Source organism: Gouania willdenowi, chromosome 5 (genome assembly GCF_900634775.1).
Source record: "Gouania willdenowi chromosome 5, fGouWil2.1, whole genome shotgun sequence".
NCBI lineage: Eukaryota > Metazoa > Chordata > Actinopteri > Blenniiformes > Gobiesocidae > Gouania > Gouania willdenowi.
This window is the reverse complement of record NC_041048.1, coordinates 27,496,565-27,520,576: the sequence shown is the minus strand read 5'-3', so window position 1 is coordinate 27,520,576 and position 24,012 is coordinate 27,496,565. Positions and strand designations below refer to the sequence as shown.

At 40.7% G+C, this 24,012-nt stretch overlaps 1 protein-coding gene across 10 annotated transcripts in view; it reads right to left on the bottom strand.

Annotated features, from left to right (window-relative positions):
• LOC114462948 (calmodulin-binding transcription activator 1-like) overlaps positions 1 to 24,012 on the bottom strand; it is an 83,088-nt gene that overhangs the window by 36,026 nt on the left and 23,050 nt on the right. For all 10 annotated transcript variants that reach the window (XM_028446076.1, XM_028446078.1, XM_028446079.1 and 7 more), the window contains exon 4: positions 268 to 335. In XM_028446076.1, coding sequence (XP_028301877.1) covers positions 268 to 335 — 68 coding nt within the window. The remainder of the gene's footprint in view (positions 1 to 267; positions 336 to 24,012) is intronic.

Below are 24,012 nucleotides of genomic sequence, written 5' to 3'. Positions count from 1 at the left end.
CATTCATTAATACTCCATTTACAGCTGACATAGGTGCTTTACAGTCTGACCATGCTCCAGAGCCTTTTCTACATGTAGAGTGGGCCGTCAGCAGGACCCTTTGGAGACAGTGAACGTACATCACTAATGTTTTAATCAAACACAACCTTTCAGTCATTGAGATTAATCCAGTGTGTGTTGCTAACACAACGAAATAGCGTGTTGTCAGTGTGTGTGTGTGTGTGTGTGTGTGTCTGAGGAAATCCCATACACAAGCTCCCAGCTCACCTTGTTTTGGGCGACGTTGTCAGCCACTCATCATGTTTCTCAAAAGTGATGAGATATGCAGCAATCTCCTAGAGACACAAAGACACGACACAAAGGTTTTAAGTTATATTGACGTGTGTTCGAGAGCGTGTACAAAAAGTGTTCTTAAAATGAGAGTTTGTGTGAGTGTGTGTGTGTCAGCGAGAGATAAAACATTTCAGGTATGCTAAGATTCCCTGCTAATGTCCAGAGAGAGTTTGTCTCTATCCAATTGTCACAGTGAGGTCTGGGCACCTGATTGGTCACACAGTGCAGCTATAGTCAGAAGGCAGTCATAGAGGATGGACCTTCGGGGGTCGACAATCACACTTGCCAACACAGCAATGTCTACCTCCACTGGGGAGGAAAAACTATCTTCTAAACACACAGAGACACACAGAGAGAGGCGGGGGTGGCACACTCCTATACACTGGTGGAGAAAGATAGGAAAAGTTTTCTTGTACTTCACTTTCACATTTTGCCATCAGATAAAGTTCTGCTCCTAACTGGATTTGTAATTCCGCCAGCTCTTTTTCATCTCCTCAGCTCTTCTTCCACACTTGCGTGAATCCAAGAAGCGTAAAGAGAAGTTCAAATCATTGGTATAGTCTGCCAATCGTAAGAAAAAACCCCCCCAATGTCCACTGACACTCTCACCTTTAAGTTACTCTTTTAAACTCTTCTCACTCCGCCTGCCACACTCATTTGTGAAAGAGTTGTGAAATGTTTATTCTCCTCTTAAAACAATCAGTGTTTGAAAAGAACAGAGCAAAATATACATTCTTTATTTTAGTTTGGCTAGAGCCATTGCTACTCTTCCTGGATTCCACACCCAATACAATTGTCTTGTTAGTGCAGTATACAATTACATATAACACATTGCACAACAAAGCCACACAAACGACAACTAAAACAATTTACAAAACTTAAAAACAGCATTCACACAGTCAGACCTACATGTGGCTTTTAACATCAGATAATCAATTACAAAACAATATACATTTACAGTATATTAATATATATTTAAATTTTTTTACCAATATACATATACATCACATAAAGCTAGTAAAACTTACCCTAATCAATTGCATTCAGCAGCTTTGATTATTTGTCATTAGACACCTAGAGCTGTTTTGTTAATACATTTTCTTTCAGTAAATCTATATTTGTTATTTTCATACTGGTATGACGGTCTGGTTGGGGCCCTTGGGGGGGGGCCTGACTTTGACAATAGCTAAGGCTCATTGCGCGGGCGGCATCGATGAAGGGTGTTATGGGGCACTCTGGGGGCCTGTGGGGTGACTTGCAGCGTCCCCTTGGTGCCCCAGGCAGCTGGGGATGTGGCCTTAGGCGGGCTGCTGCCGATGCTGTTTCTGTTCCAGTTCCTTCTGGCTGCCTGGTTGGCGGACTTCTGGCCGTCTGTGGGGCGTGGCCGTTGCTCCTCTGCTGGGATCTCGGGTGGGGGCTCTCTGGGCCCTCCCCTCGGGGGGTTGGGTGCTGGGGTATGGGTGGGGGTGGGGGGGTGGATGTTGGCAGGGGGCCTTGGGATTGGGGTCGGTGGTGGGGTACGCTTGGTTCTAGGTTCCTTGGGGGTTTCTCGGTTGTGCATGTGGGGGGTGGTGGCTGCCTCTCGGCCTGGGATCTCGGGGGCTGCTCAGTCATTGGGGGGTGGCCTGGGGCTCCTTGGCCCCCGCTCTTCCTTCTAACCTGGCTGCATACTCGGGCCCGGGGGGGCGCTTGGTCATGGGTGCACTGGCATGCCTTAGGCCAGGGGTCACCAACGCGGTGCCCGCGGGCACCAGGTCGCCCATAAGGACCAGATGAGTCGCCCGCTGGCCTGTTCTAAAAATAGCTCAAATAGCAGCACTTACCAGTGAGCTTTTATATTGTGGCGATCGATGCGGAGGCACGAGACACTGACTACTGATTACTTTTCACACACACCCAAACCTGCAGGTGGTGCTATTTTTAATTAAGCTTCTATACATGCACAGTGTGCAGAGTCACTGCTGCGCACACAGACCTGACACACGGTGCAAACTCAACGCGCCTTCTTCATTACATAACATGAAGACACAACTTATATTTAACAGCCACTTCAGAACATGGCTAAACAAAGTGCACAATTCCACTCTAAAGTGCTAAAACAGAACACCATTGTGCACTCCCACAATCCTTTGCAGACGGCTTCCCCTCCATGGCTGCCACAATATATATAGATTTATTTATTTAGCTATTCTTGTTTAAATCACACTTACATGTAACTTAGAAATGACAATACATATATATAAACACTTAAAATGTAAAGTGTTTTTTGTGTTTAAAACATACTTGCCAACCCTCCCGATTTTCTCCTGATTTCTGCCCCGACATTGTCCGGGCGGACCATCCTTCACTGAGCGTCGTTTCCAGCCGGACAATAATATAATTAATTAATTAATTATATTATTGTAATAATAATATTGTTGTAATAATAATGACGATTACACCGCATAAGAAGAGGTGTAATCGGTATAGGCTATGTTTAATTTTCCTTTTGTTGATTATTTTTATTTCAAGCATACATTGCATGATTGATGGATAATTTATGCAATGTATGCCTTTTTTGTTTAATTTTATGTTATTTATTATATTTATTCTACTACTACCACCATTTACCATTTGCACAGGTACTGTGGAATTTGTTCTTTACTTTATATGTGTTTTTCAAATAAAAGAACACTGTGAAATTGAATTATTTCATTTTCTCTTTAAAAAGCAAACTACCCCCCCCCCCCCCCCCCCCCCCCCCCCCCCCCCCCCCCCCCCCCCCCCCCCCCCCCCCCCCCGCTCTTTTGAAAATCTCCCTAATTATTATTTAAGTGTGTATCAAACTGGTAGCCCTTCGCATCAATCAGTACCCAAGAAGTAGCTCTTGGTTTCAAAAAGGTTGGTGACCCCTGCCTTAGGCTGTACTGGGTTTAACCTTAGACACGTTGATCCCAAATACCAGTTTTAGGTACAACCACTCACTCCTTCCTTCTGTTCACAGCCACCGCCTTTATACCTATGCCTCCCACTGGTCACCAGTCTGGCTGAATAGATTACACAACACAATAAGCACAATATGCACAACAATAACATCACATTTCACTCTCACTTTAAAACAGTCAACCTTTCCCCACCATTTCTATTTCCTAACCCTGACTCCCTCTTCTCTGTTCCTTTCCCCCCACCTAGATGTAACACTGCATTGCAAATCGAGACCACCAATGTCAACACCAATGACAATTTCATCCGTTGTTTGTGTTGGAAACACAGAAACACGGAGAAAATTACAGCAGCAACAGCTTAGAACAGCCTCCAGTGAGGTGCATCCACAAAGCCAATCCTTCCTTTTGTATCATTCACTGTGGAAAGTACAAACAATTATCTGACCTTTCCTTTGCTGAAGGTCTGGTAGCTCAGGTGTTGGTCTCCCATCTTTTAAAAGCTGTAATGTTTCCTCAAAGGAAAGTTTCTTTATCGTCTCTAGTGCTGTCATCCTGCCCACTTGCTAGAGAACGTAGCAGCGGCCACGCTGTATTTATTCACTAATGCATTCTGAAGCATAGAGATTTGCCTTTTCACGTACATGATTTTCATATTGGGGAACTGACTGCGCATGCACAAACACAAAAACACAGGCTACCCCGACTCTCTGTTCCCTATTCCCTTCCCCCTCACCTAGGTGTAAGACTGCCCTCTCTTTTTCTTTCCTCCCTATAATAAATAAATAAATAATAAAGTGTTTTTTACCCTTCCTTAGAGAGGGCTGGTGAGGGTCACAATTATGCAATAAAATAAATTCATTTATTGAATTGCAGTAACAAAACATGCATTGCTGTCTTTAAAAGATTGCACTTCTTGTAGTGTTGAGCTTCGACAGATGTGCTGACAAACTAAAAAAATAAAAAAATAAACAAATACATTTGTTATTTTCTTGAATAATTTGTCCTGGAAGAGCATTCCATGTCACCATGGCTCTGTATATTACAGTACTTTTCCTTCTATTTGTGTGCTCATGGGTAGAATTTCACTACGGTAGAATTTCACTACGGTGATCGATAAAGGTTACATTATTTATTTATTTATTTACAGTAAATCTAGATTCCGTAGCATACCTTGTATTATGTGCAATGCATGTTCATTAGAACTAAAAGACAATCGTTGAAACAAAACCTTTGGCTGTTGAGTAGAGGAAATGTTTCTAAAAACAACAAATGAGGCAATAAGTCCGTTCTTTACCTTTAACCATGCAAGACATTTATGCATTTGATTAATACTGGTTTGATATGGACAGCGCAGTAGGTGTCAAGATACTAACAGTTAAGATTGTCTTTGCCCGCCCTTTCAGCAGCAGTATCCTCACTGTGTGTGTGTGTGTGTGTGTGTGTGTGTGTGTGTGTGTGTGTGTGTGTGTGTGTGCGGGCATGCATGTGTGCGTGTGCATGTGTGTGTATTTAGGTGCTTGTCCCAGTTTGACTTGAGAGCATTCTAGCTCCTCATCATGAACAGGAGATGGAAGGGTAAAAAGAGTTGAGGTTTATAAAAAGCTGGGAGAGTGGGAGCAGCTGCAGGTAGCTGGCACTTAACTGAATTGTTTCTTTTTTTTTTGTGTTTTTGTATTCTCCATTCAGTCCTCACATCAGTCCCCCTCTGTCTCAACTAGCGTATACACACAGATACATGCAGGCAAAGCATGTGTGAGTGAGACCATCATTACACTATATAATTATCCCGATCAAGCTTAGCCACGTTAATGAAAGTCTGTGTCTGGCGCACATCAAGCTGCTCAGAGCAGTTGTTGGGGTGGATACACATAGGCACGTCCTTAGCCATAGCTCAGCGTAACACACACACACACACACACACACACACACACACACACACACGCACACGCACACGCACACGCACACACACACACACACATGCAAGAAGTGCCTTATTCATTTATGCATCTATTCATTAGCTGTGACAGGCAGCCACCTCTCCACCTCCCAAACCACTCTGCAGCAAGTCAATATCCTATACAGCCTCCACAACTCCAACCAGGCACTCGAGCACCCCTAGTGACTGTCAGCCGCTGGGAGGTGGGATGGGAGCAGAGACGCAGAGCTGAGAGAGACAGAAGGATGGTAGGATTAAGAAGGAGGGAGAGAGACTTGCAATTAAAGGCCCGCCCCATAAGAGCCATTAAAAAGCTTGAAACAGAGGAGTCAGCTGAAAAGGCAGCCTGACACACACTCTTAAATGCAACGCACACCACGCACGCACGCACGCACGCACGCACGCACACACACACACACACACACACACACACACACACACACACACACACACACACACACACACACACACACACACACACACACACACACACACACACACACACACAGCTCACTCCCAGCTAAGAGTGACAAAAGTGAGCACGGTGAAGGTCAATCCACAGGAAGTCACAGTTACCGTCCCCAGTGGAAGTGGTGATGGAGCATTTTGAGCATACCTAGTGACACACTGACCCATCAGGAATACAATGTGTGTCCGTGTGCATGTAGGGTGTGTGTGAGTGGGTGGCTGTGTCTGTGTCTGTGTGTGTGTGTACCTGTGCCAAACACTTGGAAGAGGACAGCCAACATCCTTCACAAATCTATTTTGGACACCCAGACATTCTGCTTGTATGCGTGCCGATACGTTATGTCAGTTGTTGCATGAACACACACCTCTACACACAATTTTTCTAACTCGGAGAGTGAGACAGAGAAGGAAATGGAGTTACCCCGAAAATATCTAACAAAGCATATAGCATGAGTGGGAAGTTAGAAGGGAGCGGGTGATGCAGTTGGGGAAATCAGCCTCCTACTCACGCATCACTGAGACCATCTCCCTCCAAGAAACCAGTGGCACATACAGGGAGGCACAGATGCACACAAACTCAATTCAAACACACTCAGCAGGCCTCAGGGAGATTTCCACCAGAGGGAGAAAAGGGTTAGAAGCAGGGAGGGGTGCGTTGCCTACATCTCAACAGACATATCCAGGAGCGCTCCCTAGGGAGATTCCGTTCTGGGCTCTGGCCAGAGGCGAGTTTGTGTTTGTGTGCATGTACGCATGAGCGTGTGTGTGTGTTTGATGCCTTATGATGAGCATTACCCAGACAGAGATCTTGGAAAAACAGAGACATCTATAGACTGGAACTGTCACATTCATTTGAAGCGTCTCAACCGATAGCTGCTGTTGGTTTCCAGCAACACAAACCATTTGGCATCGACAAAAGTTTCTTTTGGCAGCACAGGAGATAACACAGTCAAGTGTCCTTTTCAACTACAATATTAGTACCGGCCTTTCTCCTTCAGCATGCTTTAGACTCGCTTAGATGCATGTGTGTGTGTGTGTGTGTGTGTGTGTGTGTGTGTGGGGCAGGGAAACTGCATTAGCAGAGAGGTCTGCTGATACTGTAATTTGTTCCTGAACAACTCCACGAACTCTCTCCTTCCCAGAACAACCCTGTCAGTGTCTGATGTTGACAGCCATTCTCAAAATTGCTCCATGTCATAATTATTGTTATTAATATTTAACCTAAGGGCTTTGTGTTGATGTGCATATGTTTTATTTTTTATTTTGATGCTTTCCCCCAGCTTTTTCATTCATCTATACCAGTAGTGTCAAACACATTTTATTTCATTGGCCAAATACAGAGAAGTTTGATCTCAAGTGGACCACAGATTTTATCCAGGAAATTGAATAATTTCAACATTATTGTGCCCTAGTTTGCACTTCTACGTATATACTTTACAAAATATGTTAGAAACCGACCATATCCAAGCAATAAATGATAGATATCAGTCCCAACAGGATCTTCACTTTAAATTTCCTAGATTTTGTGACCAACTTTCTATTTAATTAAGATAACTATTATTTCATAATTTAAGAAAAATTGAAGGATTTTTGTAATAATTTCGTGTTTTTTTAATTGTTTAACATTAAAAATGACCACAATCATGCAATATAAGCACTAGGAAAACTGTGAGCCCCTGCAAATGTTGTGAGGTATCATTTAAACAATAATTAATGTTTTCTGTCATTTTTAATGAGTTTGACACATGTGGTCTACACTATAATTATTTTTTTACACAGCCATCAGTAAAAGCGTCATCTGGTAAATAAACATAAGAATCATGCAGTCGAAAGCTATCCTGCCACACAGTATAGTTTAAACTGAAATGATCAATAATCCATTACAATTGAGAGGTGCTTATATGTCATTATCAACGGTTGTTGACAGAAATGCAACAGGACCGAGCTCTCACTATCCTTGTTTGTAACACTTTAAAACTCATGACTGACTTGAGAATGGCTGTGTCTCCTAAACCGTAGAACTACAAGGTTATAAAGAAACGGGAAAGCAGATATAAAGCTGTGTTCTCTTTTTAACCGACACAAATGATGTGAAGTCTTTTGTAAAGCAGACCAATAATGTCTTGTTTGCTGGGTGTTACACTAACCTGGCTAATTAAAATGTGTGTTTCTCCACTCAGGGCCACACAATGAGTTATGACAGGGGTAATTCTGCACTGTTCTAGCCACACAATAAAAATTTCATCATGTCTATTGTAAACCAGAGTAATAATGTGTAGTTTGTATTATATTCCCAAACTGCCTCACTCTCCGCTGTGTGTTACTTTCAACAGCCTTTATATTACATCCACTGGCTAATACAACTGCTTAATGCTGTTTCCATAACAACTGTTGCAAAGCCCTTGATCAGAATCCCTCTCCAGTTTGCCTTGTGTTTATCATATAAAAACCTCATCAAACACAGAGCAACTCACACAAGCAAAGAAAAAGACATTAAAGGCACATGTCGCTATGGGTGGGGGAAGTTAGATGAAAAAAAAGTATAATAACTTGTTTTGGATTTGTTCTTGTCTCATTTTGCACAACTTTTCGGTAACACTTTACTTGAAGTTTCATATATAAAGGCTGACATTATGCTGTCATTGTTATGACAGGACACCTGTTATTAGCATGAATAAGGTGTCATGAAGGCTATCATTAAAGCTGATATCCGGAGTTTCTGAGAAATCTATGTTTATGTATGACTCTTTTGAAATTCATAAAAATACCTAACTAGTCTTTTACTATGGTCTACTGCTGGTGGTGACTCATATACATTAATGTATATAAGTCCCTCCTTCGTCCCATAGGCCCCAATACAAATAGAAACGATCGCCGACTGCGCCCAGCCAATAGGCTTCGACTTCATGATTTTGAGACTGTCAATCAAAGTGAATGCGGAACTGTGCACAGAAACAAGGTCGCGCATCACAACAGCAAACAGTTAAATATGATTTTGGGTCTTACCTGACCCATAGACCTATATCAATGTGACCCGATGCGACCTTGTTATGTTCCGCGATGCAAGTGCAGAAAAGTAAAGGCGTGGCTTCTGGTAGATTGTAGAGGCAGAGGGAGGAACTGGAGCTGTTGAGGGCGGGACATCAAGACATTTGTCAGAAACTCCGGATAGCAGCTTTAAGGGTTGTTGTTACCCTAACCCTAAGTCTTCGTTACCCAAACCCCTAGCCCAAACCTGAACCCTAACCCTAACCTAACCCTTCATTACCCTAACCCCTAACCTTAACTTGAACCCTAACCCTTCGTTACCCAAACCCCTAACCCCAACCCTAACCCTAACCTTAACCCCACTAGATCCCTCCACCTAACCCAAAAAATGCCGACATTGCTCCAAAGGTATCATATTTTAGCGAACGACACTTAATGACAGCATTCATGACACCTTATTTATGCTAATGAGAGATAATGGCAGAGTTATGTCAGCCTTTTGTATAAAACTTCAAAAAAAAGTGTTACCAACTCTTCTATCTTTGGAGGATAAGTTTGAAGTATCGGCAGAGACCTGTCCTTCTCACCCAATTGAAAAAAAAAAAAAAAAAGACGTGATGCGCATTTATCTCTGTTGCACCTTGAAACTTAAAAATTTACCTTCTAAGTCAAAAACAACCAGCAGAAGGATTCACAGCTACACACACACAAGCACAGAGTTCTGGTCTCTAGAGTCTACGTGGTAGCTGCCGCCCATGTGAGTGATGGCTTCATAATGAAATAGTCACACTTGCCTCCCCTTCACTCTTTCTCCTTTTACTCTGACCTCCTCACTTGCCCACTCCCCCCATTTCTTATTTCCTTCTCACCCACTTTCCCCTTTTTAGCGTCTGATTTCGCCCTCAACACCAATTTAGAGGCGTTTAAATGACGAAGATGGGGGCAGGCACACACACACTGCATTGGAAAGTAGCACGTACCCTCAAAGCAGAGAAGATTGACTCAGCCTGAATGTAACTGAGGAAACATCAATCATATTTTTGTGAGCCTTTCCCTCTCATGCACCTTACCTATCCTCTTCCTTCTTTTTTTGTATTTGCATTTGAGGTGACGACCCTCTTTCTCTCAGCAGGGGGTGAACACTTCAAAGAAGGTAACAGGTGTCTGATGTCAAACACAATGCAGGAACCCCTGTTGCGTGAAGGCATTTTGGATTAAGCCTGTCAAGAGTCTCTCCAAAACACCAGCAAAGTTAACTATGAACGGGCGTGCACAAAGACATTCCCCGGCGCATGCACTCTGATGTGCGGGTTTGAAAAATCCTAATGATGAGTGTGTTTGTCACTGAGAAAGAATGAGAGTGGAAGCGGTGGTTGTCTCAATGAAGGAGCCTCCAGTGGTTGTGTTAACCCCCGATGCCTCATCTCACATTGAGTCACACTGCCTTCTGAGGCTCATCTCAGCTGTGCCATTGTCAAAGTTATTGTTATTAAGGATGCTACACAATGATAGAGAGATGCTCAAAGATCGTGAAAGGGAGAGGGGGGCAAAGGGAGGGGTGGGTATAAGAAAGTGTCTGCCACCTCTCATTGGCATAAATACTTGTTTACAACAAGACATAAATTGGCACCCTGTCACTCAGTGTGTCTTTTCCTCTCTCTCTCTAATGTCGTTTCCCTCACTGTCTCTCTCTCTCTCTCTCTCTCTCTCTCTGTGCTGCTAAGTGTATTATAACACTCTCTGGTTCAGCCCTCTCTCATTACCATATTCTAATTACATTCGTTAAGGGGAGCATTTGGGAAGTTTAATGAATAAATTTGAAAGATGGGTCTCCTTGGCGATCTTTAGGTTTGTCTCCTCCTCAGCCGGCAAAGGATGGGAGCATATGTGTGTGCATGCGTGTTTGTGCACCTGTTCGGTTTGTGTGTGTCTCTCTGTGTGTGTGTGTGTGTGTGTGTGTGTGTGGTCTCTGTAAATACCACAGCAGCTCTATTTCAGAAGAAATAAACAATCTGGTTAACTCCTGAAGCTCATGTGGAGTTCTTCTCTGAAAAAAAAAAAAAAAGAAATCAATTTAGCATTCTATTTGCTTCCGCTGGATAGAGATTTCATGTCATTTGTTTGTTGTTTTGAAAATACATAATTAAAAAAAAATAATAATAAAAAATGAAATTGCGCCACCCATGTTGATTCTATGCATATTTAACTGTTCTTGAGCCTCAAAGCCAAACTGGTAGAGACAGACAAGCATCAATTTATAGATGTACAAATTGTCTGCAATCTCTTCCACTTGACAGCAGACCTGAGGCTCCACGCTGGGAGATGAGCAGGTGGAGTGAAAGCTATCATACGCAAAAGCAAACATTAAAGGTTATCAACCCTGTTTCCACTGTTGTGTAGTTTAATCTGTCTCTGCCTCTCTTGGAGCCTTGGGGTGGTGGCCTGCACTTGCTATTTCAGAGTATTGCAAAAAAATGAGGGCATACCTTCTTTTTCTGCATGGGTTTACTAAAACAGTCTCAAACACACTCACATTTCTAATGATTGCCAGCTCTGTGCTCCAAGGAGTTGAGGAGTGAGTAATATTTGCTTCCAGAGGAATTTTTTTTTTTAAACTAAGTGATGTGATTTTAGTCAGCCAAGCACCAGTAATTGCTGACAATTAAACAAAACCACAAATAACAGCATTAATAGAGAGAATGTAATCTAAGTCCTTCCCTAAATAATTTATCCCTTTAACTATGACTACTGCTACTTAATTAGAATTATGGAAATATCCCATATTTGACTAAATGCATTTCCCAAAAAGGCTTTCTAATCAAAAGACAAAAAACACTACTTAGAATTCAGATACATTTGGTGAAGGTCAATATTTTTACTCAACAAATTTTATTTTTTTTTACTTTGACTTTAAGGTTTACCTGGATCTTTACTTTCATACCAAAAACTACAAACACTGTTTGCTAGTAAAACACACACAGATACTGAATCAGAGGAACACTTCCTTATTATAGGTGTACAGTAAGGTGTATTATTAGATCTGGAAGGCCTCTTTTGAACTGCATATCTCCAGCATTGAGTCATTATACAAGGTATAGCTCACTGTCATAACACTCTCTTCAAGTACTGTGATTCACTAAGTGAGCAAAGTCTGCATGCTGTCTTTAACATCCGTGAGATACATTAAAATTATAAAGAATTACAGTGAGCAGTGAAATCCGTCTGCTTGTGAGTTGAGGGGTTTGTTTGCATAAAACTGGCTGTCTTCGCACTAAAAATGTAGTGTAACTCTGACCAAGCTGTTTAGTGCCTGCTAATTTAATGCACTTTTAGAGACTGAAAAGCAGACGGACATCAGTCATCCCCTTCAGGGCTGTCCTGGTAACTTTCCACCTCATCTGGACTGTAATGGACTGTGACTCTCTAGTTCGACATGGAATGACACCTTACAGCAGACACAGGTTGTGGCTTAGTCTCACTGAAATAGCTTTGCTGACATTGTGCATTGAAAAATCCACACACAGAACATATCCTGCAGCAAGTCAGAAGTAAAGTCACAGATGGGTTTAGCACTAAGTCTGTGGTCACGGTGTTTCTGTTTCCTTAGCATTCTTAGTCATGTTTGTGGGCCAAAATCTTTCATTTAAGTATACAAATGTTAGCATTTACATCCAGTACTGCTAATTACACCATGGAATGTAAGATTGGTTAAAGTGCACACGTGTTAAGGTGATGTTGGGTTTTTTTTTAATCATCTTTAATCCTTATGTCTTTCAGAGGTGTGAAGGTCTATAAATCAAATACAATGATTTTAATAATACATTTAATGATGTTATTTCATTCACTGATTTACTTTTGCTATAATTTACCATTGAGTCCAGACCTGACAAAAAAGTCCTGTGTAATTAGTATGCTGTTACCTACCCCTACACACATAAATATGTTTGTATTTACATTTTCTTTACCTGGCACAAAATAATAATTAGAATGAATGGATAAACTCAACAATTTATTAAGCCTGATATCATTGACAAAAGAAAAGCACTACGCAAATCTCCGGCAAATGCCAAATACCCTCTTTGCCAGATATTCAGTTATCTGGATCAGTGATCCTGATCATGGTACCATGATCATTCACACTTTAAAGGCTTGGAATATTTTGTTCCCCATTAATAGTGATACAGTTGGTAAAAATGTAAAGGGACCCCAATTTCTTTGAAAAGTTGCAATGAAATGTGCAATCTGGATGAAACTCGGTGGGGCAATTGAGGAACCAACCCAACATAATTGAGTCAAGTTTCATAAAGATTGGTCAACCAAGGTATGAATTTTTGACATTTCACCTAAAATGAGAGATAGGGATATTATGAAACTGTCAGGTTTGGTTTTATTATGTAGCCTTTGGCGTCCTCTTTAAGTTATTCTGTGTCTTTGTTTATTCTGTTTGAGTCTGGCCTCCTGTGTTTAACTCTTGTCTGTGTTTCAGGTGTTCCTGCTTGTGGCTCCACCCCCCAGTGATGTCTGTGTGCTTGGTTGGTGACCGATGAGCTCCCTCATGTTTCCACCCAGGTGTGGCCCATTCCCAATCAGGCCTCCTCCACTATTTGTGCTTGAACACAGTGTGTTCGCTGGATCATTGTTAATGTCAATGTCTACCCTCCTCATGTCCTGCTGTGTTTTGGTCCCTGTGCCCTGATTTCTACGCGCTGCCTTTTTGAATTTTGGTTTTGTTAATGAACATGGAGTAGTTCATAGACTGGTTCAAGGAACACCACCGAAATTGATTCAGAATCAATATATCCAGATCCTCTCTAAAATCCAATAGAACCTTCCAAGGTCTATCTTTGGTGAATTTCTTAGTCAAAGTCTGTTAAGTACTTTTGATATAATTCTGCTAACTGACAAATAGATAAACAATGCATTGATATATCCTTTTGTATATATGTAATTTAGCATTTTCTCAAGATGTTTGGAAGCTTGCTTTGTTTCCCTGGTTTATGCAACCTTAAAGGATATATGTTAAGCTATATCAACTTTTCTGTGCTTTAAACATCATAAAAGTGCTATTTGGGCTTCATACACATGCACAAAGTGTTTTTTTCATTGATTTCCCTCAATCGTTAGAGGGTGATTTACTCCTTTCTTACTGCAGGGCGAGCCCAAACACCTCGCTCCAATTTGATCACGTGTTCCCACTTTGATGATGAATTTGATACGGCACTGAGCTGGAGAAGCCGCGCCTCCAGGAAGCTCTCTGCCGTGACTGACATGTAAACAGACACGCCCACGAAGGTGAGCATTTTGGCGTCCTTCGAGCAGTGATATGTATGTATTTTCTACAGTATAGGTACCGGCAAACACCCCCTGCCCCCACGCTCTGTCTCGTGTTTATAAAGCAGCATGAGCTCAGCTACGGAGTGGGTGGGAGGAGGGCGGGCCAACCTCTTGCCATACGTCACCATGCTGGGAGGAGGAAGTCAGTGTCCCATCTATAGACACGCCCATTCATGAATATGCATAAGTAGGCCGCAACTCAGCCTGGTTGTGTAGTGTTGCTCAGAAAGTGACTTTTCAGAAGCTAAAACTCTGGAAAACAGGCGAGTTTGGGAAAATAAACCTCAAATACTATGTTTTTGGGGTTTTTAGAACAAATGGAGATGGGTGAAAAATAGCATGATATGGGACCTTTAAGCCAGCTCACAAAGTATTCAGGAGTGCCTATACAACAGGTTTTGAACATGCATACTTTTTATGGTAGAGCACACAGCTGTCATTGTAAAGGCCAGGTGGAAGTGTCGAGGAGGGAGGACGTAGCTTCTGTCATCCAACTGTGATGCGGAGCTTTTAATCAAAGTCTTACTTTGACGAGACATCTTTTTGACACCTATTTCACAACAAAGTCTTTGTTACTTCTCCAACATGACACTTACAGCCACATCTTTTTCCATATACCGGTGCTTGGATTTGATGTTTCCTGATCTTTTTTCCATTTTGGAGCTTTATCTAAGAAGTTAGTCTGTCTCTGATGACATTGATTGTGATCATCAACAAGAATAAACACTTCCCTACAAATTTGAGAGGGTGCAAAGCGCTAATCAGTATTATTGGGGCAGCAATTATTCCAATTAGCCTTTCTTACAGACAGTTTTCACTTATACACTGGTAGGGTGTGCCTTGTTATGGCATGAATACCAAACTTTAGCTATTTAATAAGACAAACATTTGCTAAAAAGGATGTGGAACACTTATCCAAACGTATTAAAAAAAGTTACATTTAAAATGAGAATACAAACATGTCGTAGAGACATTAAAAAAAAAATTGCTAGATTCCTTCAACAACTATAATTGTTTATTTTTTGTAACTAAATTGAGTCGATGGTCAAGTAAAAATTAAATATCGATTATTTCCATATGGGGTGACCCTTCATCATAATAAACTGTATGGATACAGGCTTTGTCTGGATGTAAACACGGCATCAGTGTCCCAAATAAAGTTTCCTCCTCAGAGAACAGAATGATGGATGATATATTATAGCCAAACTGGTCTTGGATTAATGGCACAGCTGCATTTCAATACACAACTTGGTACACAGCTAATATTGTATATGCACAGAGACAGGACAAACTCACACACATGCACACAAATGCCACCTTGTTTAATCCCCCTGGAATCAGTGAAATTTGATTACCATGACTTTTACAAACACTTTTAAAACGAGGGTAGACGTTTCATATATCAGCAAGGGATGGAGAGAGAGGGAGAGGGAGGAGGACAGACACAGGGAGACAGGGATGTGTGATGGCAAAATCGAACTGCAGTTTGAGAAGGGAAAAAACGGGGCCTGAGCAGCGGGCTCCCAAATGGAACGGCTCAGATATAATAGCTCACAAGCAAAGTGCAGCACACATTGTGAAACATCTCAGCACATATTGCAGTCTATGTGGGAAACTTTTTGTTTACCGATAAATGGCCCGCACATTCATCCCTGAGTAAAAGTTGTCAATGTGCACACGCAGGATGTGAGTGGAAAACGCTAGTCACAGCAGCAGGAAATTCACAGCTTTTTTGCTGTTAGTGATGCTGTAGGCAGCTAATTTAGCCCCTGAGCTACAGTCAGGTCAAAAACTGAGATTGAGTTCCTTTTTTAACTGCAAACGTTTCTTTTTTTCCTCATATAAATAGGCATTGTTCAATCAAATTTAATTTGACATATTTGAATAAGCTGAGCTGATGGGTGTAATATTTGTATATTCAAAGAGAAGAAGGATGCTAGGAACTGTGGTTTCCCTCACAGGCACTCTATGTAGGTCAATTATTATTGTATGTATATATTTGTAAGTATAAACCTAAAAAACCAAGTCTTCTAAGTGCTTGTTATGCCTATTCTTGTTTTGTCTTTTCAATGTTTCTTAGAATTTCTTTGTGAGCTTGTTGTGTGTATGACTTGCAGCGCTCTGAATGATTTGCCTTTTTGGGAGAAGTTTAGTTGTTTTATTTCAACATATGGCAGCAGCACCCTCGACTTGACAGAGTTCTTTTCTTTCAAATCATTATTTGGTAGTGTTTTCTCCCCCTGCTTTCTGGGTAATAGCCATAGTAGTTATTGACTCACCAACCTACGAGTGTTATGGGGATGATTTGAAGCTTATAATGAAACATTGGTCATGCTCTTCTATTTTAAGATCAGGTGGGAGTCATAAATTAACAAAATGAGGTAAGAACAGATTTAGATAGTAATAGACGTTTGGCACAAACAAAGTCTCATTTTCTTAATTCAATGGTAAAAAAAAAAAGATATTCATCTATGTTTTCATGCTTTTCCTGTTCAGTTTCTCAATTTGCTCAAGCCCTGATAAATCTTTTTCTTTTTTGAGTTGGGGCTACCCATATCAATAACACTTACTCTAGTTTACAAGTAAGTATGAATGTACATACAGTACATATTATAGGTTTATTCCTATAAGTATACAAGCATTTTTCATTCTAATTGTAAGGGATAGAGAAATTGACAAATGAATCAAATTAAAACCATTTCCTTTTGATTGATCTGAAACACAGATGTGTCACATTTGTCCATTCAACAAGCCACTGATATTTAAATAATTAGCTTTTTCACGACAATCCAATGTGCCTTAACCTACAGCTCCAAATATTGGGCTCCAAATTACAGTTAACATTTGTCATTTTAAAGAGTCTAATAAAAGACTAAAAGCTGACTTGTGGCCATACTAAAAATAAGTGAGTATGCCGAGGACAGCAGCAAGTGAGCAGACATCAACATACTGCTCAAAAAAATAAAGGGAATACTTAGGCAACACAGCCTACAACTCAATGAATGAAATATTCCCACTATAAATCTTTATTCATTACATAGTGGAATGTGTTACGAAAAATGTGAATGGAAATCAAAATCATCATTTCATGGAGGTCAGGATTCAGAATAATACTCAAAATAAAATTTGGGTAAATGGAAGACAGTCCATAGCATCAATGCCTTCATCATGCAGAAACTGCTGACATACTACAGCCACACGGGGCCGAGCATTGTCATGCATCAGAAGGAACCCAGGGCACACTGCACCAGCAGATGGTATTACAATGGGTCTGGGGATCTCATCCCAGTACTTAATGCTGCATTCAACTGCACTCAGAACCCAGATAAACCCGACAGAATGAATCGGAAAAGTGCAATTAAACAGCCCTTGAGCTCGGGAATTCGGGCTGGATCCAAGCACCCGAGTCGATCGGAATGACGTTTTAGCAAAATGGCAGCACACACAGTTAGATGTAAACACTGCAGTCACTTTCTCCTCAACTTTTACTTTTATGAGTCATCTAATTTGCCATATGTGTTATTAAAAGTGTAGAATAACTTTCGAGTGGCATTTTCATTCCCACTCTGTTCATTTGAATGCCGCTCTGCGTAAATAGTGATGTAGGTATAGTTCAATGGATTCTTTCTACAGACTATGGTTCAATGAAGGATTGCCCTCATTGGTGCATTCAAGTCATACCTACAGTATATGACGTTTCTCTCTCTCTCTCTCTTACCCTCAAGTAGCTAATGTATTTCCCCAGCAGGCATTTTTGCCGGCTTACTGTGGCCAGTCATGTCTTCCAAGCTTAATGAATGAAACGATTTACCTCGGAGGTCAAAATTGACGACACCAATTTTTCCAGGGTTCCGAGTGCTATCAAACACAACATAATTGCATTCAGGGTATGTCTGGCTGTACGGACCTCCAAAGAAATGCCTCCCCAGACCATCACTGACCCACTGCCAAACCAGTCATGCAGAAGGATATTGTAGGCAGCAGAATGTTCTCCACGGCTTCCCCAGACCCTGGAGACATCTGTCACATGTGCTCATTGTGAACCTGCTCTCATCCATGAAGAGCTCAGGGCACCAATGGCGAGGCTGTAAATGCCAATCGCCCTGCACTGTGTTGGGCTGTTAGCACAGGCCTCATGTGGACATCATACAACTCCCACGTCTCAGCCTCACAGCGTGCATTAATGAGCCATCCTGGATTAGCTGCACTACCTGAGCAACTTCTGTGGGTTGTAGACACCGTGTCATGCTACCTCTGGTGAGGGCACTGGCAAAATGCAAAAGTGACCACAAATCAGCCAGAAGGGATGAGAACAGAGAAATGGTTTAGAGCAGGGGTGTCCAAACGATGGCCCACTAGCCAAATGCAGCCAGCTGTCAGTTGTTAATTGGCCCGCGGAGAAGATTAGAAAAATACAACAAGTATGACCTCAAACATAAAACGTTGTTACTGCGCCTTCTGGTTATAACACTAGGAGGAGCTGCCATGACCCAGGCAGGTTCCAAATGAAACAAAACTGATCAAAGAAGGAAGTTCAGCCAGGGATTTTCCTGTTATTAGAGTCAATCTTCACCAAATCTCTATGTGATCCTCTCTATATAAGTTTGTAAAATGACCTTGTCTGAGTGAGACATGCCAAATGGTAAAGCCACATAAGCAAAACCACTCAACTGATGGTTGATCAAGAAAAAGAACAAGAAAATCAACACTTTCAGTTACAGAGGCTGGTTGGATATTTAACATTTGTAAAAAAAAAAAAAAAAAAAACAAAAAAAATAAATAAAAAATGCGCAAGGAAAAAACAACTTTAGAAAGTTTTTTCTTCACACAGTGTTCACTCATTTATGAAGTTAAACAAACACGCAGCATAATCTATAGTGGTACGACCATCATTGTGCACATGGGTGTTTGGAAACATGACGGTTATACTTGGAGGCTTACAAACTGAGAACAGCACACACATTCTATAGATGTTAGACGCTACAAACACAGTCTCCTGCTCTCTGCAGTCAGTCCTTTAACAGAGCACATTTTGGTCAAAGTTTGTGCGTGTCGCGTGCGAGGTGCACACTCCTACATAAACACACAACTCAAAGGCATTTCACTGTTTCACCTGGGTGTCCACTGAAAGCAAACTGCAACATTGTGAGAAACACAGAGAGGGAGAGTGAACTAAAAACCAAATGCTCAGGCCAAGACCAACAGCTGATCATATGAGATTAAAGCAAAAAATACTCTCAAAACACAAGCTATGACCTTATCACACATTATTTGTATTATTGTGGCCTGGTACTTCACATTTTTCCATATTTGGCCCTCTGTGAAAACAGTTTGAACATCCCTGATCTGTGGTCACCAACTGCAGAACCTTTCCTTCATAGGGGTTGTCTTGCTAATTGTCTTTCATTCCCACCTGTTCCATTTGCACAACAGCGAGTGACGTTGATTCACAATCAGTGTTGTTTCTTAAAGCTGCACTATCTGATTCTTGAACCATGACTGAGGGGTATGACTGAATTTGAACCGTAAATCCCGTCCCTTACTCTAATAATCCCTCCCAGTCTCCTCCTCTCATGGAAGTGCACAAAAACGTGCACTACCGGTAAAACACGTCGCCACGCAAAAGGATGCACACAAAATATATGAAAATGGGACATTAGATTACCTGTCTAGAAGGAAAACAGCCATTTGCGCGTGCAAAGACTGAAAACAAGTTCACACCGTGCATGCGCTTCACTATATATCGCGGCAGCCAATGAGGAGGCTGCTCCGTGGGCTCTGCTCACCCCTCCTTTCTCTAAATTCTGTGATTGGAGCTGGAGGGGGTGACCGCCAAGATTTTTTCTTCTGGGGTTTTAATAACTAAAATAATTAATTATAAGGCACAGACAGCACGCAGACGTACGATTTTCTCAGAAATGATTACTTTTACGATATACTATGATGCTAATAAGATTTTTTTTTCTTTATTAAAGACAACAAATCGAGTACCCCAGCTTTAACTGGACAGGTTGATTTCACAAAAGTGTGATTGACTTGGACTTGTATTGCGTCTTCCCTTTATTTTCTGAGCAGTGTATTTATTTAGACTAATGTCAACCAGTAAACAGTAAACAATAACTAAAGTTGTGCTGGATAATGTACATTCAATATACATTTGCCATTAGACTCTCACACTTTTACTGAAATAAAAAGAAAAAAGATAAATGAACCTTCAAATGTTAAATATCAACTTCTAAACTGTATCCACCATAGTTATGTGAAATGTTCTACAACCATAATGTATAATTCTATTCTGAAAAAGAACATTGATCGGCCACTGAAAATGCACTTCAACAACTTCACAATCTAATCAGTTTTAATTAAAAAATAGAGCTACAGCCCCGCAAGTGACCATTAGTAGGCCAAGGCTTATGAGGCTAACGCACTCAGATCAGTGTGGTACCGCATTAACCAAACTGTGGCAGCGAGACCTCGCAGTCACTTCAGGGAGGACAAACAAATGTGGTCTGATTAACGTTGCAACCCCTTTGAAAATATATATGCAAGGTTTGATAGCTCTGATGAAAAATACATGTGCTTTAACTGCCTATTTTTTTCTTTAAGGATTAGCCTTAAAATGGGCAGTTAATGACGCTGAGTGGTACTAAATCTACAAAGGAACCTTTCTATGGAAATGTGTGAGCTTGTACTAGATAGTGAGCAAGTATAATTTTTGTACAACATCAGGCATATAAATAAGATTCTGCTGATATCAAAGAGCCATAACTATAATGAGTGTCCAGGCAAACATTGCCATGTGGAAAGGTCTAAAGAGATTAAATCAACATTAAGCCAGTAAAGCCACATTTGCAGTTAGAATAGACACCACCAATACAAGAACTGAAAGCAGACATAAACTAAAAGCTGGCTCAGCTCATACGTTACTCATAAATATGTTGTTTTGGTATAGAGCGACTGTCAAGCTGCCCCGTTCTCAGAAGGGCTTGGCTGAGCAGTCAGAAAGATTTCAATTAGATCACCATCATCACCTCAATATGTAACATCAAGAAATGACGCTTCTGACCAGATAAAACAAATAGTAGAATGTAAACTGAAACTAAAATATTATCAGCGACAGACGTGTACCTGCAATGACAACATAAATTACAGATACTTCTAACTGTGCCTTTTAAAAAAATTACACAAGTTTACCCACTTGAGTTCAGATGGCTTTGTAATTCTTGTGCAACAGGGAATCTGTACTAAATGTCTATATTGATACCAATTATCTATAACAACTCGGAGGTCCAAAGCAGTGCATACTGAAGAAGAAGCATCAGCAATTAAGTGAGAAAAGTTTGAAGGAAGAGTATGAAAATATCCCTCAACCTTGGAATAAAATATAATTTTTATTCTTTAGAAGGATTTACCTGCTTTTACATCCCGTTATCATTTCAATCTCATGTCATGAACAGTTTACGCACATCAAATCTAACAATATTATGCTAAACTGAGGACACTTTTTAAGGGTAAGCGTAGGGTACACTGTGGACAGAACAAGTTGTTGGGCTGTGGAGGAAACCAGAAAAAAATCCATGATGTATGTAAACTAAACACAGAGAATTCTTTGTAAACTAAACAAGTAAACAAACAAAAAAACACTAAATCTGGTTTTATAAGCAGAAAAAGGCCCACTTGCACAGCCTCCAAGAATACAAACAAATCTCTCAGCACAAGTCAGAAAAAAAGGATGGCAAACTCACCTATTTCAGCATCTTATTTTTTATTTATTTTTTTGTTTTTTACAGCAGTGGTTCTCAAACTTTTTTAGCTTAAGTACCCCCTTTCTCTTATTTCGGAATTCAAGTACCCCCTTTGTCTGACAACATTTTTTCCAGAATACTATAAAAAACAACAACTATAGAACATAATGATGGAATGAATGGGTGGTAACACACATTCTAACTTTGTAAATGAGTAAAAGGAAAGTGCCTCCAGAATAGATTTATTTTCTATTTTTTATTGACCCTTGTATTTTAGGTTCATTTTCTAATCAAGGTCAATTCCATTATTATCATTATGATTATCATTTTTAACTAAAAATTAACCTAGTAAAACCCAAATTTTTAATGCTTTCATTTCTTAACTCTCTCGCTCTCAAGTACCTCCTGATTTACAGTTATATAACATATAAATAAAGGTGAACATACAAGCATTACCTTGTGGTGATTGAAGCTATTTGGGATACCTAAAAGCCAGAATCAACCTGGTAAGAAGTTAGATAAGAGGGTCCAAGTTATCAAGAGATAATTCACACAAAGTCTATTTAAGTGCGCACCAACATGCACACACATCCAGATTTCAATGCTTTATCTGTCTCCAAAGAATTGAATTTAATTTAAACAAGACTCAGATATTACAGAGGTTCTATGTGGGGACATTTAGGGCTACAGAAAGTAATGTCTCCAGTGCACAGCCAGCCTTCTTATTACAGTACACTGTGTTGGTCATTCACTTCTGTGCTGTTCAACTCGAAGTCGAAGAGGATGTTAAAACTCAGAAAAACATACACAGACCAGCCCGAGCACGTACACAACAACCCCCCAATCTCAGAGTCGCACATTCCCACTGTTTAATATATTTCTGTGTCCCCAGTTAACAATATTTTGTGTCAAATTATAGTGGGCAAGATAAATAGTGCATCTGAGCAACTGTGGAGGAAACAGTGCAGGAAGAAGATGTGGAGTATCCATTTAAAGGAGAGGAGAGAAGAGGAGAAAAGAGGAGGAGAGGAGAATTCTGTCGACAGAGGCTTGACCTTCACCAACTAGACTAGTTAAATCCGGGTAATCTCTGCTTGTCAATATAAGACTTGTGGAGAACAGAAACTTCCAGTCAATCCAAGAGGCTTCTATCTAAGAATGCATCCAATTTAACTGAGCACAGTTTCCAACATTGTAATTACAGCTTTAATCAAAGACATCTTTAATCATCCAATTTTCTCTCTGGGTTTTCTTTATATTTTTGGTAAATAACAACATATTTGGTCAGCATGACAGTTTTGATATTCATAATTTGACTCAAGAAATTGAAGTCACTAAAGATACAAAATGACGTTGGGTGTTAATTGGGCTATGCCTGGCTCAGAGAGAGATGGAGAGAAAGACAAATGGGAGGAGAAGAAGAGAACAGGCGAGGGAGAGAGGACTAATTAGTGATTATAACTTGGCGCTTTCCGAACATAAAAAATTTCTCAACTCAAAAGAGGAATAATTAAAAATAAAAGAATGAGAATCAAACCCGGGACTTGCTATTTGTGAACGTCAATGCACATGGATGCATGTAAGTGTGTACAGTATGTGTATGCATTGGCTTTTTGGTCGTCCTATTGAACTGTGCTTTACCGTGATTAAAGTGCTCAATGTACACAGGAGAAGTTGTAATCTTAGGAACACACAAAGACACACACACAAGAAATGTAAAACTTCTGAAATGTCACTGGGGCTTTTTGTTAATAAAGGCAGTATTAAAACAAAAAGCCTCTGCCACAGTGCATATAATACATTCACATATCAAAATCATAAATCGTAAAACCACATTTGTGTAGTCTGGATTGGGAAATGTATCAAGATCCCTGATGTGTAACTCTTCGGCAGACTGTTTTGAGTATGTCAATGCTCAGGCTAAGGGCATTGGCTGATCTTTATTTTTTAAAGAGTGGGCGAGTCCAGTCTTGCTCTCTCGACAGGCCGTTCCGGAACGGGCACAGACAAAGTTCACAGTCTCAATAATACATAGATGTGTTTGGGATATATCTGGAAAGAAACATGCACTATTCCATTCAGAAATCCATCTATCATTCCTGTTCACCAACTGTTAAGGTTGCACATAGCTGCTAGTTTGACAGTACGCTCTATACCAGGGGTGTCAGAACTCCTGCAGAGGTGCAAGGAACAGCTATGTTGGAGCAGGGAGGGGTCTGCTAAATCTATCCCAGCATTGGCCCTCATTTATCAATCTTGTATGAAAACGGATGCAGATTTGAGT